General features: G+C 39.2%; 2 protein-coding genes across 6 annotated transcripts in view; one reads left to right on the top strand and one right to left on the bottom strand.

Moving 5' to 3' along the window:
* LOC105502726 overlaps window positions 1-16,518 on the top strand; it is a 28,209-nt gene extending 11,691 nt beyond the window's left edge. The window contains exons 2-4 of the mRNA XM_011929376.1: window positions 3,748-3,901; window positions 10,038-10,081; window positions 16,348-16,518. Of these exons, the coding sequence (XP_011784766.1) occupies window positions 3,748-3,901; window positions 10,038-10,081; window positions 16,348-16,518 (369 nt within the window). The remainder of the gene's footprint in view (window positions 1-3,747; window positions 3,902-10,037; window positions 10,082-16,347) is intronic.
* HMGA2 (high mobility group AT-hook 2) overlaps window positions 1-17,802 on the bottom strand; it is a 137,902-nt gene that overhangs the window by 92,112 nt on the left and 27,988 nt on the right. The gene's annotated exons all lie outside the window — the stretch shown is intronic.

The following is a 17,802-nucleotide window of genomic DNA, read 5'->3' as shown; positions in this document are numbered from 1 at the left end:
GTCTCCCCTTGCCCAGGCTGGAGTGCAGTGGCACGATCTCGGCTCACTGAAACCTCCACCTCGTGGGTTCAAGCAATTTTCCTGCCTCAGCCTCCGAGTAGCTGGGATTACAGGAATGTGCCACCACACCCAGCTAATTTTTGTATTTTTAGCAGAGATGGGCTTTTGCCATGGTGGCCAGGCTGGTCTCAAACTCCTGACCTAATGTGATCTGCCCACCTCGGCCTCCCAAAGTGCTGGGCTTACAGGTGTGAGCCACCACGCCTGCCCCCAGCTGTTCTATTAGAATCCTATTCATTCTTTAGGGCTCAGCTGAAATGTCATTCAACTCCTTTGTAAAGCCTTCCTTATTTTACCTAGTTGGAATAAAGGCTTCACATATTGTTTTTTACTGTTTACATTTTGGCAAAAATATTTCTAAAACCACTACCTTACAAGGCTCTTGTAAGGATTAAGTAATAAATCAAGACAACGTTCATAATGTGCTCAGCGTTAACACCTGACACATAGTCGAAGTTCAAAAATAAATAGAAGTTGTATGGACATGCATATCTACTCCTAGACTGTAAGGTCTTAAAGTTAAGGACCATATTATATTTACTTATACACACACCTGTAACAATGACCTGTATATACATGTGTTGTGTTCAACAAATGTTTATTGGATATAGCTGGAATATTGTACACCACTTTTTTTTTTGTTTTTTTGTTTTTTCAGATCGTGACCAATACTTTAATCTTAAAGCTAAGTGTGAGAAGGGCTGAAAAACTGTTAAGATTTTTTATAACCTTTCTAACTGGGTTGGCCACATGGAGCAGAAAATCATAGACTTTGGAGTCTGACAGACCTGGGTTCAAAGTTTTATTACTTTCTAGCTTGTGTATCTGTGCAAGTCACTTTAATTTTCGGAGACTTGTTTTCTTCATTTATACAACTGTCAATAAAATGTGTTTTTAAAGGTGTATTTTGAGGTTTCTAGAACAACACTAGGCTTGGTAGGCATTTAATAAGTACTGGCTAAGGATATTAAACAGGACTGTGTTTAAATGCCCCCATTCATATTACCTACATGGTGAAACACTGTCAAAATGGTATACACCAGAAAAAAATGTGAATTTTATTTTTTGACCATTCTTTCTTAAATACATAAGGAGAGCTGAGCCCATTTTGTGGGAAAGAGTCAGTGCAATGGAGGGTGGTTCACTATGATCCCTAAGAATTGACTCCACTGACAGCACCCTCTTTGACATTTCCCTGCTAACTTCAGCAGGTAGCAAGAGGGGAGTGTGGGCTATGGTGTCAGATTACTTGAGGCTCCATCAACCACCCAGATGGAATTTTAGGAGCTATGGTAATTCCTATCTGCTGGGTAGGGTTCCTGAAATACAACCATGGTGTTTCATTTCCTAGTTGTTGCTGTCATCTTTCTGAGTTGCTCTGTGATCCATCATATGCCTTCTCTAATCTTGCTTTGATTTACGAATGTACATGATGATGGTGATGGTAATATCCTATTTTAAATGATACTACTCAAACTAACTTGGCCCAGAGAACCCCACCAAAAAAAAAAAAAAAAAGGGAATGAATGAGTCAGATCCTTAGAACACAGTTCCTAGAGTCATTCTAGCTAATCTTTTCATCAGCTTTTGCAAAGGGGTTTCTGCCTCATTGATCAAGACAGTGTAGTGGCTTACCAATGCCAACCTCAGTTGGCAACTCTACGGTAACCTACTAGACTCACTTGTATGCAATGCATTGGCAGTTTGGGACAGCATTAATGTTTATAATGTGACCTTGTCTACATTTGGGGTTTGGTATAAATTATTACTTTACTTCTCAACTCAAAATTTGATGATTCCATTATTTTGTCAAAAATAACCAATAAATACCACTAATCACCTAGTCGACAACTTATTAAAATGTATGCTAACAGTTCCTATAGATTCTAGTGAGAGTTTAAATGAAAGAGTTAGGTGGAAACAGGCAAGACTGATATCACCTGGATTTTTCTGCTATATCATGATTCCATAAGCCATCCTTAAAGATGCACTGAATTAGATAAGAACCATGGAGAAAATGGTGATTATGTACACAGTACCTATAAAAAGAAACTCTTGCTTCAAATTTTCTTCATATTCAACGTAAGTGGTGCTTTGGGCCCAAATACGGTGACTCATTGCCTCAGTTCTCCCTTTCCTGTTTCACAAGCAGACGCAGCAAAGCCTGGAGAGTAATCTGACTCCTCCCTGATCATAGTGGACTGCATCTGGGATGACATTTAGTTTTCCTTCTGTGTGGGCTCTGTAAAATCACCTACTGCTCAGAGAAGCTCTCTGACATGTTCTGAACTCTAAGAACAAATGAAAATGGCATTTTGGAAAAAAAAAAATGAAGCCAGACCAAAGAAGTCAGAAACATGATACTCCAAGATCAGGCACTTATCTGCACTGCAAATGAAAAAAGTTTCAGACTCAAAGAATTAACAATTTAACCACCAGTTTTCCCCTGAGACGTTACTGTCACAAGAGATCCTTACATTTCCGGTGGCATTCAGCAGATTCTCCTCTTTAGTGAGACCAATGGCAGAAAGTTACTGAATATTTGCTCCCTCTCAGATGCAGAAAGATTATTTTGTAAGCAATGTTGGAGAGAGAAAGAGCTCAAAAGCAAGGTGAACATCAGAAGAAAAAAGGGACAGATCTACAGGGTGCTTGTGACATGTTTCCACTTTGTGCTATGGGCAGTGGCAGAGCAGAAGACCAACCTTTAATCAACTTAGCAACATGGTGCCCATGTCCAGGCATTCAAGTGCTTAGTAAATACTGTTACAGAGTGCCCAAAAAGGAACGTGGGTCTTCCAGGAATGTGCAAGAAAGAGAAGGCACGTTCTTACCCTCGAGATGCTTCTAGTCCTGTTCAGATGACAAGCTTTATGTATTAATACGTTAATTCAGATCTTTTCCTCACTTCCTTCAAAACTCCATCCAAAGTTCTTCTCCTGCAGGCAGCCTTATGGCTCTGACTAATAGCTCATGCCTCAACTCTGTGTCCCCACAAGACTCATATCCTCCACTTTTACACAACTTGAACTTGGCAGAAGTGTTCTTCAGTTGATTCATGTGTGCTCAGTCCAACTGATTTGTCAGTATCATGAGGATACGGGTTTGGTCTTCTTGTTCCTTTATGTCTTTTCACAGTAATTAGTTCTGTAGCTTAAACATAATAAACACTCATTAAGGGAAAACTGGCCAGCCAATTCTGACTCCTCCTGCTCAGATAACACTCCAAGTGTGCTGGTTCCTGGCTCTCCCACTAACAGATTAAGTTCCTAGAAGTTCCCCTTCCTGAGAAGGCCTCCGGATTTTCATGTTGCCTTTGCATCCAAAAGCAAAGATGTTCTCAACAGAGCAAAAAGTTAGAAAAGAACTCAATGTCTCAGTGGGCTAGATTTCTGCTCATTACAAAAACAGGACAAGGGCCTGTTTCTATGTAGCTTGTGCCATTAGCTACATTCAGGGATACCAGTTAACAAAAATGGCAGGCTTTCAATTTAGAGTGTCAATTTCTTTGTCATTATGTGAGCTAGTGATTTAACTCCCTGCTAAGGTATCTCATGCATCTCTTGCCACTTCTTTCCTCACACACTCTCCTCTTTCTTCTTTACTTTGTTCTTCTGCAGTGTTTAGAAACTAGAAAATCAGAACTGATTTCTGCCCCCTCACTCTCTCAATCTCTCTCTCTACCAGTGTCAAGATGGGAAGGCACATGTTCCCATTTTGATAGCAGCAGAAAGAAAAACGGCAGCAGAAGGAAAACAGCAGAAAGAAAAATTAGACTCAGATGGGTTGAGAGGGCAATGGCAAGCAATGTTGGTACATGTCAGTGGCATCTCAGCTAAGTGCTAGTGATTTTTTTTTAAGTTAGCACTGCTGAAAAGAAGAATGACTGTTCACATTAATAATTGCCTTCTTAAATTTTTGATGATGAGAAGTGGGCTAAGGTAGAAGAGGTAATGTTCATTTCACTTTGAAGCTTATAGGTAGTCACACGAGTATCACAAAAAGAACAGGTACAATGAATCATCTTGCCTTTTACCCGACTGTTACGACACCTGCAACATATCCCTTGAATGTTCCACCTAGTCACACTCATAATGGAGGGAAAAAAGAAACAAAGGTGAATGCTCAGTTAGCCCCTAACCCTCTCATCCTATCTGCTGTTAATATTGCCCACAGGACTACCAGCTGCAAGGCTATCCATGACCTCCTCCGTCAAGTCCACCCAGACTCTCTGATCTAAAGCAGCCTTGCCCACTCCAATACTCTCCATTACATTAACTTGGTTCACTTTTCTTCTTCGCTCTTATCATGGCTTGAAATCATCATCTTTATTTTTTTAATAACTATGCCACCATTTGTAATCCCTCTCTAGAATGTAAGAGCCACAAGACTAGAGACCTTAGGCTTTTCCCCAGGGTCTCTCCAAATATCGAGCACAGTGCCTAGCATTAGCAGAGTGGGATAAATGTTTGCTGAGTGAGTGAACAGATGTTTCCTTAGGAGTCAATCTCAATTTCCATTTTATCCCCAACGTTTGTAAATTTTCTCTCTGATATAGAGGTCCACCCTCTTTAGACACAAAGGAATTATAGTTATACACTTGCTATGATTCCCAGAGTTCACAAATTTTGATGCTCCATCATTTTAGCCAGTAACTATAGCTTGAATATTAGTGAAAAATAGATGGGGATACAGATGCTTAGAATGTGTGCCTTCCCATCTTGACACTGGAGAAATGGAGAAATGTTATTCTAGTGCATTCTGTTTTGCATTCTAGTTCAAATTTCAAAACCTTAAAAAGCCTAAAGACTAACTTAGGTTTCAATTTAACATAATTATTTTAAAACAAGTTATAATATTTTTACTGTACATACATTTAATTATTACTAAGTACTTTCATTTCTATCTGTAAAAGTATAGTATGAAAAGTTCACCCTCATGAAATCAGACAAAAGTACAATTGACCCTGGAACAATGCAGGGGTTGGTGCACTGACTCCCTGTGAAGTCAGAAATCCAACAAAAATCCACGCAAAACTTTTGACTCCACAAAACTTAACTACTAATAGCCTACTGTTGACTGCAAGCCTTACTGATAACACAGTCGATTAACAAATATTTTATATGTTATATTATTATATACTGCATCCTTACAAACTACATGTAAACTACAAAGAAGAAAATAAGAAAAGAGAGAAAATTTGTTCACTGCTCATTAAGTGGAAATGGATCATCTTTATCGTCTTCATGTTGAGTAGGCTGAGGATGAGGAGGGGTTGGTCTTGCTGTTGCAGGGGTAACAGAGGCAGAAGAGGGAGAAGAGGTGGAAGAGGCAGGAGAGGCAGGAGCACTCGGTGTAACTTTTATTGAAAGAAATCTGCATATAAGTGGACCCGTCCAGCTCAAACCAGTATTGTTCAAGGGTCAAGTGTGCACTAATATGAAAAAGAGATGAAGTGAAAAAAATGGATCAAAATATTTCTAATCATAGTTAAATAATCTAAAAAATATAGGCCACTGACAATTTTATGCTTCTGTTCAACGGCACTGCACATACAATCCATAAGAAAAGCTACTATGTGTGTTAAATGGAAACACTATAAAATCACTTGTAGTGAGTGTGTCCTAAGAGGATTATATGAACATTACAATATTAATGTTAATGAATTTAAACCTTTTTTTCCTAGTATGTTAAATATTTCCCTGTATTACAAAAACTGTGAGCATTCATAGCAAAGCTGGTGTTCTCTGCCAAATGCAAGGTGAACGTGTGCTACCTACAAAATAGTCAACAGTGGAGTGAATAACATAATAGGGGATTTCAAGGAGATGCAAGACAACACTATTATTTTCCTAATGCTCATAATTCTGTTTCTGGCTATGTAATTTTGTCTTTATAACACTACTCAATTAAATTTATATTTGGGCCAAAAATTATCATCTTGGCTGCCATGTAGCACTCTTCAAATCTCTTAAAATCACTTGCTTAAGTTTGCTTTTGCTGAAAAGCACTTACCCACCTCTCTGGGGTATTTTTTTATGAATTACGAATCCTAGAGCCCTCAGAGTCTAAGCATGGTTGGCAGGTTGGAAGCAAATAAGCACGATGGAAATGGGCCCTACTTAGTTACTGTGGATACCTCAGATATAAAGGATTCCTATTTGTAGTGCTCATCAACAACTACTAGCACAAAATCTCTCATGCTGCTTGGACCTAAATACGGTCATAAATGTTTACTGCACGTACATAATATTCATGAAACCATTCTAAGATTGCAGAGCCGTAGTGTGGGAAATGATATTTCTTTCCTTTGGTGGATTTTCATATCCCATTTTCCATCTGGAGAAGTGAAGATATTGTTTTGCAATTAGCTTTACAGAACAGAGCATTTTTGTTGGACTACTAAAGTCGTTTAGCCAAAGTTGGGCATAAATGCAGTTCCTGCGCCAAGCCAAATTACCTGGAAACATCACACCCTTCAAAAGGTTTGAATATCTCATGTTTTGGGGTTAGGGCTGCGACTTCTGTAGTTTGAAGACAATGTTCCCTAGTCAGTCAGAGAGACTGAGCTGGGCACAGGATTTGGTATTCCTAACCTCCAAGATCCTGTCCATGGAAAAACCATTCAAGCCTTTTCTTGTAAATGAATCCCAAATTACAATTTAGTTTCTCATCATCTGGTCCATGCAAAGGATATTGTGACTTTTTTTCTTTGAAATCTAATGATCCCTGAAGACAAGGCAGTCAGTGTAAACACACCAGGGACACTGTACTCTTCTTTACAGATGTTCACCTCATACTGCAGAAAAGAAGGTGCAGCCAATTCTGGAACCAGGACTTGCACTTGTGCCCTGTTTTGGCTTAACAGTTTTAGTTTGAGGCCAAGGCAGTCAGTTTAAACACACCCGGGACATTGCACTCTTTTTTACAGATGTTCACCTTGTACTGCAGAAGGGAAGGTACAGCCAACTTCTGAAGCCAGGACTTGCACTTGTGCCCTATTTTGGCTTAACAGTTTTAGTAAACCAACTGAAATGCTCCATTATGTAAAGCTAATTGCATAACAATTAACTTTTCCCGAGGGAAAATGGGGTGTCACTAGATGTGAGTTAATGATCTGGCCCCAAAAGAATTCCAGTTTCATTCCCCAGCTCTCCTTAAGTGCTGATAGTGTCATCAGGATTTAGGGTTCACTGCTGTTGTTGGCTATCCCAATGGCAAGCTCAGTCTAGTGAGCTAATAGATATGAAACAGCCATGTCAATTGCCAGGAGCTGAGCATGGGTGGAGTAGAGCAAGGGAAGCATGCATAAGTTCGTGTGGACAGTGGGTCAGCTGGAGAAGGATGTAGTAAAGACCAGTTCCACACATTGCTGTTGACAGTTGACAACCTACATTATTTCCCTTGTGTGCAGTGGTCCCCATATGCCCTTTCTTCTCCACTTTCTATATCACATTTCATTTTTCACATTCTCTTGGGATCTTTATCCACAGCCATGGCTTCAGCTACTGCGACTCATGGCTCCATCAAGCTCAGCTCCCTCTCCTAAACTTCATGCATACTAAGTGCATGAGTGTTTCATCTCTATCTCGAATTCTAAATCTACTCTTCCTCTTCTTGAGTTGCATGGTCATCCACCAGGTGACCCACGCTTCTAGTCCAGGTCTAACCCTTGACACTTAATACTTTTTTAATTTTTTGAGTATAAGAGATTTCTAACAACTGGCTTTCATTTTGTATACCCAAGCAGATTAATTGTTCTAAAGTAGTATTTTAAATGTACTTTCAAAAATATTTAGTTTTTCCTCAATTACTGTGTAATAAAAACATGTAGAATTACTTAAGACATTTAGGCTTATTTGCAGAAAATTGATAATGCTATCATAAAAGCAAACTGTAGTAGTGGTGGTGGTACTGACTGTGGGACACAGAGACAGAGACAGAATCCCATTTTCTGTTGTTTGATGTTGTGGAGTGTGTGTGTGTGTCTGTGTGTGTGTGGTGCGTTTTGGTAAATTTGTTGCAACATTTGAAAAAAGGTAAGTATATCCAATGCTTATTATTTTGTTAACTCTCTTAAAAATCTGAAGTCATACTGTTCACTTAGAAACATGTTGCACAAAAACGGATTTTTCCGTCAAAAATATGTTGGTATATTAAATGTTAAAGTACATCTGTAAAGCCAGTTCAAAGAGAAAAAAATTTAAGTATAATCTATATTTATTTAGTCAATTTACTCTTAAAATTTTATCAGTTTGTTTTCCATGGAACTACAAGGTACTTAAATTAAATATATATAGTATCTAGGGTTTTTCTTTTTTTTTACCAATTTAGGATAAATCAATATTACCTAAAATGAGATGAAACTACCAATGCAGTATTTTGAAAAAGAAAAGTAATTTATTTTCTGAACTCAGTATTCCATAGTGATCCACATACATGATTAAACAATAAGAAATACTTTTACGTACAGGTTTTGTCACATGAAACTCTGTTTTATCCATCCAATACAATAGCATGTATTGTTTCTTTTAATTATCTTTTTTTGAGACTGTATTGTTTCTTTTAATTATCTTTTTTTTTTTCTGAGACACAGTCTTGCTCTGTCAACCAGGCTGGAGTGCAGTGGCATGATCTGGGCTCACTGCAACCTCCACCTCCCGGGTTCAAATGATTCTCCTGCCTCAGCCTCCCAAGTAGCTGGGACCACAGGTGTGTGCCACCATGCCCACCTCTTTTTTTGTATTTTTAGTAGAGACGGGAGTTTCCCCATATTGGCCAGGATGGTCTTGAACTCCAGACCTCATGATCCACCCGCCTTGGCCTCTCAAAGCACTGGGATTACAGGCGTGAGCCACCATGCCTGGCCTAAATTATCTTTTTTAAAATCAATCATAGACACTTTTTTTTTTTAAATTTCCAAGAAAATGCCCCAAAGTAGACACATCTCTTTCCAGTTCTGCAGAAGAGTGTGCCGTGAAATCAAACACCATGTGTGGCACCTTCAGCTTAGACTATGTCCCTTAACCAGGCCTAGTAAGATATTCTACATTTTGTTATCTTTGGGGATATTTTCCAACATCTTCTTCTACGTGTACTTTCTATTTTGTAATCTTGTTGAACAGTAGCAGTGCTAATGTCACTTATATTTATGTCTCTAAGTACTGAATCCAAGAGATTAGCAGCAGCAGTAATTCCTCAGGGTACAGTAATTAATGACATAATACTGTGGACATACTTTTTTGAAAAAACAATAACTTCCAATTACGCAGTTTAAAGAAATCACTTTGTGGGAATGACCTGAGTAACCAAGCCATGTATTTTTTGTTCTTCATTTAACAAATATCGTATTAAGCAGTTACTGTATACCACAGTCCTAGGTTTTGAAGAAAATACAAAACTGTTCTCAAGGAATTTACAAAACTGGTAAAAATAACTGTTCAAAAATTACCAGTACAAGAGAAAATAGAGAATGCTATAATAAAAGCAAGGCATTCATACAGACAGTCCTCGACCTATGATGGCCTGACTGGAATTTTTTGGCTTTACGATGGTGTGAAAGTGATACATGTTCAGTAGAAATTGTACTTCAAATACCCATACAACCATTCTGTTTTTCACTTTCAGTACAGTGTTCAGTAAGTTACATGAGATATTCCACACTTTCTTATAAAACAGGCTTTGTGTAAGATGACTGTAGGCCAATGTAAGTGTTCCAAGCATATTTAATGTAAATACGCTCAGACTGTAGGCAGTGTAAGTGTTCTGAACATATTTAAGGTAACCTAGGCAAAGCTAGGATGTTCAGTAGGTGAGATGTCTTAAATGCATTCTCTTCTCTTCTCTTCTCTTCTGTCTTCTCTTTTCTTTTCTTTCCTGACAGAGTCTTGCTTTGTTGCCCAGGCTAGGATGTTCAGTAGGTGAGATGTCTTAAATGCATTCTTTTCTCTTCTCTTCTCTTTTCTTTCCTGACAAAGTCTTGCTCTGTTGCCCAGGCTGGAGTGCAGTGGCACAGTCATGGCTCACTGCAGCCTAGACATGCCAGGCTCAAGCAATTTTCCCACCTCAGCCTCCTGAGTAGCTGGGACTATAGGTGCGTGCCACCACATACCTGGCTAATTTTATATATGTGTGTGTGTATATATATATATATGTATATTTTTTTTTTTTTTGGTAGAGATGGGGTGTTAGTATATTGTCCAGGCTGGTCTCAAACTCCTGGGCTCAAGCAATCCTCCCACCCTAGCCTCCCAAAATGCCGGGACTACAAGAGTAAGCCACTGCACACGGCCTAAATGCATTTTTGACTGATGATATTTTCGACTTCCAATGAGTGTATCAGGCCATAACCCCATGGCAAGTTGAGAAGCATCTGCAACGTCTGTTCACCCTCCTCCAGGGATGAGATAGCGCAATTCTGACTAGCGCAGTAAGGAGCTAATTCATAAAAGGGTGCTGTCTAAACTGGACTTTGAAGATTAAAGAAGATTTTAAGCAGTTGAAAATGGGAGAAGGGAATTACAGGTAAAAGTGAAGGTGAGAAAGTATTTGTCCTATTCATGGAATAGAATGTTTACTCTGAGCTATTTCCATATTGGAAATAGAGCTTTCTGCTACACGTATATAAGAAAAATGGTAAACTGAGAGCCACATAATTGTATTTATGGGATCTGAAATATTTATAAATTATTTAATCACAAACGAAGACCCAGTTAGCAGTTTCTGAGCAGAGCAACGACACGCTGGAGTAATGACAGAGGAAGAACAATCTGGAAGTGGCCTCAGAACACACGTGTAACAAGAGCAGGAGAGGGACAAAATGTACATTTGAAAACAGGCACACTGTAGGTAGAGTGATCATACAACTTACTCTCCAAATTAGGCCACTTTGGGGAGTGAAAGGGGTGCTATTGATAGTTACACTACTTGGAGGCTATAAGTGAATTTGGTAGCGAAAGGAAAGTAGTGGGACGGGAACCTGATGACCTAGCAGGACAGGACATCTTAGGTTGATTCCTATTTCTTCCAGCGCAGAACTGTGTCTTGTAATTGTTTCAGTCCCTCACCAAGTCTGGCTTATAGCCAGTGCTCGATAAACATGGAGTCACCAACTGATGACAGATAAACATGATTCCCAGGCGTCATGCCTGGGAGATGCTGTCTACGTTTCTCCAAAAGGTCAAGGGCGGCAATATCCCAGAACTGTCAAGATTTTCCCCTTAATGACTTTTAAGAATGTTTCTTCAAAAACCTTGTTAGCAATCTACATAAAAATAACGCAACAGGCCAGTTGATTAGAATAAAAAGTAGAAACACTGTACAAGAAGGGCTGGCTTTTAAAAAGAATCAGAAAGCACAGTGAGCAAGACTTTGACTCTTTGGCTTTATTTTTAGGAGGTTTTTTGTGGCTTTATGTTAAAGTATTCACCATTATTGCAATATTTAATATACATTTTTCAAAACCCCTGGAATGTTGAATAACTAGGCTGTGCATAACTCTCTCATGAGTTCAATATGTAAAGGTACAAATATAAGGTGCCTGTTAAACAAATGACAGAGAAAAATCAAAGAAGCACAGCACAATCGTTAGAGTGGTTTTTTTTTTTTTTTATTTTTCATTTCTTGCAGCGTTTCATTCTAAAAGAAAAATTATCACAGGATTGAAAAACAAACTCTTTTTCCCTTTAGATCATACATAAAACCTGACTATTATTTAAAGCTGATAACAGAAACTGGTGTTTCCAAAGATGTCAGTGAATACAATACTTTTAGGAATTGCTAAATCAAATTTTCCCTTTCTCTCTTTCATTCTCTCTCTCTTTCTTTTTCTTTCTTTCTTTTTTCTTTCTTTCTTTCTTTCTTTCTTTCTTTCTTTCTTTCTTTCTTTCTTTCTTTCTTTCTTTCTTTTCTTTTCTTTTGTAAATGAGAAAGGTAGGTAGAGAGAACTGTAAAATCAGTCACAAAACATATGGAATACTGAGGGATGATTCAAACAATCTGACTTACTCTTGTATGTATACACATTCATTTTCTCAAATTAGTACATACCATTGGAAACAGCATCAACCCATAAAAATAACTCATACGCCTATTATGTTTTTCCATTTTAAGCTTATAATAGCAATAACGACCTCAGCAAAAGACATTTCCTTAGAATTAATGGCTGCCTGGGAGGCAGAGCCAAGGGCCACTGGTTCCTCCCAGCTGGTCATTAATCCTCAGGAAATGCCTGCACCTCCATCATTATTGCTAAAGCACCATTATAGAAAATTCTCACAGTTCCAATATATGGAAATTTGAGGCTATTTTGCAAGCCCATGATATTCATGTGAGTTAATAGGCCACCACTGAGCACAGAGGACGTAATTATCAAAACGACAGAAGGGAAGAAGGGAAAATATTGTTCTCCTAGGTCTGTAAGATTATAGGAAATGGGGACTAGCCTTATGGGAAGAGGTATGTTTGAAACTACAAGACATTAATTTAAAGGGAGATTTGGAATCACATATATAAAAGTCAATAAAAGATACAGCAATCCATTCCCATGACTTCGTTTAAAACTATTCTTTTAAGGTACAAATAAAGGTTATTTGGAAATTTCCTCCCAAATTGATAAACTAATATTAAAGAGAATGCAGTCAGGAAGACTGTTTATACACACAAATTGTAATATTCAACCAGTGAAGTTTGGGGGAATGAATACATTTGACAGTGCTGAATGAGAATGGGATTTCTTTCTTTTAAATTTTGGTTTAAGAGTTGAATACACACCATTAAATATTATAGGGCAAACATTTTATTCTAGACCTTATTACTGCTAAAACAAACAAAACCCTAAAGTTCTGTCTTTTTGTCTTAGCTACAGGCTTAGCACATCAAACAAGCATTAAGAAAACTGAAGGCCAAAATGATAACAAATGCAGTGCTGGTGCTCTGTGAAACAGTTTAAGTTCTCTGCAAAAGCTTTTGCTAGCTTCCAGCCTAAATTGAAAATAAAAATTAGGTGCTTTCAGGTCCATTCATTCCTTCCTTAAAATAAACTAAACCCAACAAATGTCTTCAAAAGAGGGAATTAATCCAAAAATCACACCAAAAACAGTCTATAAATCTTTTCAATGTGTTATTGTAACAAACTACAAATGTTGGATATGATGCTTTACACTTAATGAAATTCACTGCAGTTTCTCGTTATGCATTACACATACCATCCTGGTTCTAACAGGTTTAAAGTTAAAAAGAACTCTTATAGGTTGAATTGTGTCCCCTAAAAAGATATAGTGAAGCCCTAACCCACCTTGTCTCTATGAATGTGACCTTATTTGGAAATAAGGTCTTGGCAGGTATAATCAAGGTAAGATGAAGTCAGTGGGGTGGGCCCTAATCAAATATGGCTGGTGTCCTTGTAAGAGGAAAAGAGACACAGACACACGGGAACTGCTGTTACCACCATGTGGCAACGGAGGCAGAGAATGGAGCAATGCATCTAAAAGCCAAGGAGCATCAAGGATTACCAACAGCACCAGAAGTGAAGGGAAAGAGATGGAACAGATTCTTCCCTAGAGCCTTCAGGGAGAGCACGTCCCTGCCAACACCATGATGTCAGACTTCCAGTTTCCAGACTGCGAAAGAGCAAATTTCTGTTGTGGTAAAGCACCCAAGTTTATGGCACTTTGTTACGGCAGCACTGAAGAAACTAGCACAGGATCTGAAGGAAGAGATTCATCAGAACTGTGGTCAACATTCCCAATGGAAATCCAAGGAAGATCAGGTGAGGCAAGAGGAAGTGGCTCACTACAGGGAAAAGCAGACTAGAAGTCAGGAAACCTGGCTCTTGCCAGAGCTAACAAGGTTGCATGGCCTTGAGCTGCACACAATTGCTCTGGCTTTTCATTTTGTCACCTGTAGAATATAAGAGGATTTAACTATATAACCTCTAGACCAAGTCTAGGTTTATAGTTGGGAAGACCAAGGACCACACAGACCAACGATTTAATAATTCCAGATTCACTGTTCTGGCATTGCTTGGACCTCAGGGACAGAAAGCAGGACACAGGAAACAGAACTGCAGTCTACCATTTGCCTCGAGCCATGCCTACTGCAGCAGTGTAGTCACATTTATTTTGGTTGAGTAAGGCCCAAAGGAGTTTGCTATGGAAGCAACAGCAGCATGTGCTGATATTCTGTAATTATTTTCTTTCAAATATAACTTTTTCTGCACTTCCAAGATTGTCAAAAATGTTTACAGCTGATTCAAAAACATGATTTTGTTTAAATAAGGTAATAGTTACCACCAAAAATAAAGAGTATCACTTGTAATTCACAGAAATTTGAAGTGCCAATAGTCAAAAAGCATTAGTCCAAAAAAAAAAAGAAAAAGAAAAAATAGTTATTTGTATGCCACAGCATAGCTGGGATTTAGGATCCCATAGGCCTTTGGGTCCAAATATGCTAAATGTATTCTCTAAAAGAATCCCATAATGATCACATTGATAGTGTTTTACTCTTCAGTTATTATGATCAATCGTTATTATCATCATCATCATCATCTGTGTTCTGGTTACCTCAGATTCTAGGAGTGACTAGTGGAATGCAATAGACCTTGGCCATTCTCAAATGTTAATATTCACAGCTTGAGCTGTTTGCAAATTCATTTTTTCTCAGACTAGAGTGCAGGCCTGAGACATTTAGCCTGAAGGGGCAACTTCACCATCTGCCTAGTGTTTGCATCTTAGCACAGCTTTGCTGTGTGTGTGTGTGTGTGTGTGTGTGTGTGTGTGTGTGAGAGAGAGAGAGAGAGAGAGAAAGAGAGAGAGCGACATGGTTGTAATATGAAATTTTTATTTGGGGAACCTAAATGTTACAGTGGCATTCTCAAATATGGCTCTTCCTAAATGTGTCAAGATGACATGGTTCTACTATAATTGTTCTAGAGACTTGGGCAATAGCCAAAGTACAATTAACCAGACAGTTTCCTCAGTGACTATCTGCCCGCATGGACATTTAAAATCTATGTGAAATGAGGAATTTCCGGGGGATAAATGTATTCATCCACAACTTCAGGACGATACAGGCATGTGTTTCAATATATACCCAAGGGCAAGCAGGTACTCAAACAGGCCTGTTGTATGTGCCCTCAGGAAAAGCAGGTGTGTTACACTCCCAGGCCAATCCTTTCTTTCTTTCCTGGCCTCTGAAATTGGCAGAACTCTGAATGCAGTACAAAAGCGTAAGTTACTTCAGGCAAGCAGTTAGCTGTGTGCCAAGCCCACCTATGATTTTGCCAGGGCCAGCCAGACCTTTATAATGAGGGAATGTGAAAGAGTAACTGCACAGCCAAAGACAGGAATCATGGACCAGAATTCCTCTCCCCACATTCCTACAGTCATGCAAAGTTCTTGTGTATTTAGAGAAGACACATTTAGTGTATGTCACCATGGGATGTGCCACAAACTCCTGAGCAACTGACAGTCTTAAAAGATAATACTGGACACTTTGGGAGGCCGAGACGGGTGGATCACGAGGTCAGGAGATCGAGACCATCCTGGCTAACAAGGTGAAACCCCGTCTCTACTAAAAAATACAAAAAAACTACCTGGGTGAGGTGGCGGGCACCTGTAGTCTCAGCTACTTGGGAGGCTGAGGCAGGAGAATGGTGTAAACTTGGGAGGCGGAGCTTGCAGTGCGCTGAGATCCGGCCACTGCATTCCAGCCTGGGCGACAGAGCGAGACTCCATCTCAAAAAAAAAAAAAAAAAGATAATACTGGAGTGGGGAGGGAGAGCATCAGGAAGAATAGCTAATGCATGCTGGGCTTAATACCTAGGTGATGGGTTGATAGGTGCAGCAAACCACCATGGCACACATTTACCTATGTAACAAACCTGCATATCTTGCACATGTACCCCGGAACTTAAAAAATAATAATACCTCTGGTAGTGAATACATGAACCTACATGTGATAAAGTTGTATATAACCTGATGCTCACACATACACACACACAAATAAGTACATGAGAAACTGGGGAAATCTAATTGCGATGAATGGATTGTATGAATGTCAACATCCTAATTGAGATCTTGTTATACAGTTTTACAAAATGCCAGCATTTGGGGAAAACTGGGTAAAGTGCACAAGGCCTTTTTCTGAAAGAAAAGGGGGCTGATTTTTCTCTCTACCAGAGAAAGGGCACGAAAGAAAGTTTTATGTAAAGAATTTTTTATTTTTAAAAACATAAATGTGTAAGGCTATCAAAATGTTCCCTTCTATCTTGATGTTTCTCTTATCTAGGAATCTACAGAAAATGTGGAGGGCCTTCCTGCTGACCTTTTTGTAAAAGGAACAGAAGATGTCAATAAGATAACAAACAACGTAGGCAGAACACAGGATATCTCAAAATGTGTACCTCCATCAGCCACTTTTCATGACGAACACTTTGAAATGTCCCAGTATTACACATAGTTCAAAAATTCTGCAATAAGTTAAAATTCATTAATCCTGTAAGAGTTCTTATTATGATTCATGAGCATGGGAAGCCTTGTTGCAAATACAGTGCGATCATCTCTCCTACATTTACTACAGTGTCTGGAACTGCATTCCCACACATCTGCCTCAGCTTTTACTATGGACTTTAATTAGGGAACCTAATGCTTTGGTGGCGTTCTCAAATTTGGATATTCCTATTTGAGATCCAGAGAGAGACGGGAAAAGCAACTGAATTTATTGAGCACTCACGATGCGCCAAGCACTGTGCATTGAGCTGCCTAGACCAGGAAGGGTGGGACCCATGTACGGCGAGGATACAGGCTCATGCCCCAGACATGACATCACATTACCACTCTGCCCGCTCAGAATCACTGACTGAGGAGGCCAAAAACGATTAAGCCATTCAATGGCTAAGGTCACAGACAGCCATGGAGAAAAGGGCCTCGGGAAAACAGCATCTACAAATCCCATATGGATCACTGCGGCTGATTTTATTGGAATACTGAAACACGTAAAGTAATCTGCAGGGATATTTAACCACATTCCACTCTAGACTACTCAAACTTCTGTGCTTTCAGCCCCATAATTAAACATGAAACAAAACTGAATTGAGGCAAGGAAACCAAAAGATTAATACAGTACAAATATGGGGGGAAGTTTCTTGCTACTATAAACTTGAAAAGTATATTCAGTGGATTTAAAATATTAAGCCAATATCAGATGTAAATATTCATTTAAGCTTTACCATGTCCACGCTACTTTCTTTTCTCCCCAGTTTCAGTGCTCTTAGACAGTCCTCATGGTTCACCTTTCACACCTAGGGCAATCAGTTTTCCAACTGGTCTTCTCCAGTGCCACATTCCCAGTTTCCAACACGTCAGTCCGCAACCTTCCCTCTTAGACACGGCCACTGCAGACATGGCCATTGTCCTCTCCTGCCTGGGATCACTGTAACCTTCCAGGTCACTTCCACTCCAAGCAATCCTCAGTGTCCCAAAGTTTCCTTCTCATTTAGATATGTTTTGTCCACGATGTTCGGTTGGAACCTGGCAGTGAATGTCTTAGGAGACGAATTCTAAAATCCTCCTCTTCAAAGTCTACTACTGGAGAGATCTTTTCTGCTCATCTCTCTCTGCTGGACACTTCACCTGTTTATTACCACTTAGATCATCTGGCTCTCTCTTAACCTCACCCAACCCTGCTTATTTAATCACTACTTCTGCACACGAACCCAGTACCTTTCATGTTGAAATTCTTTTG

The sequence above is a fragment of the Colobus angolensis genome, unplaced genomic scaffold (assembly GCF_000951035.1).
Source record: "Colobus angolensis palliatus isolate OR3802 unplaced genomic scaffold, Cang.pa_1.0 Scaffold80, whole genome shotgun sequence".
NCBI lineage: Eukaryota > Metazoa > Chordata > Mammalia > Primates > Cercopithecidae > Colobus > Colobus angolensis.
The sequence above is the reverse complement of the archived record's forward strand: the minus strand, read 5'-3'. Positions and strand labels throughout refer to the sequence as shown.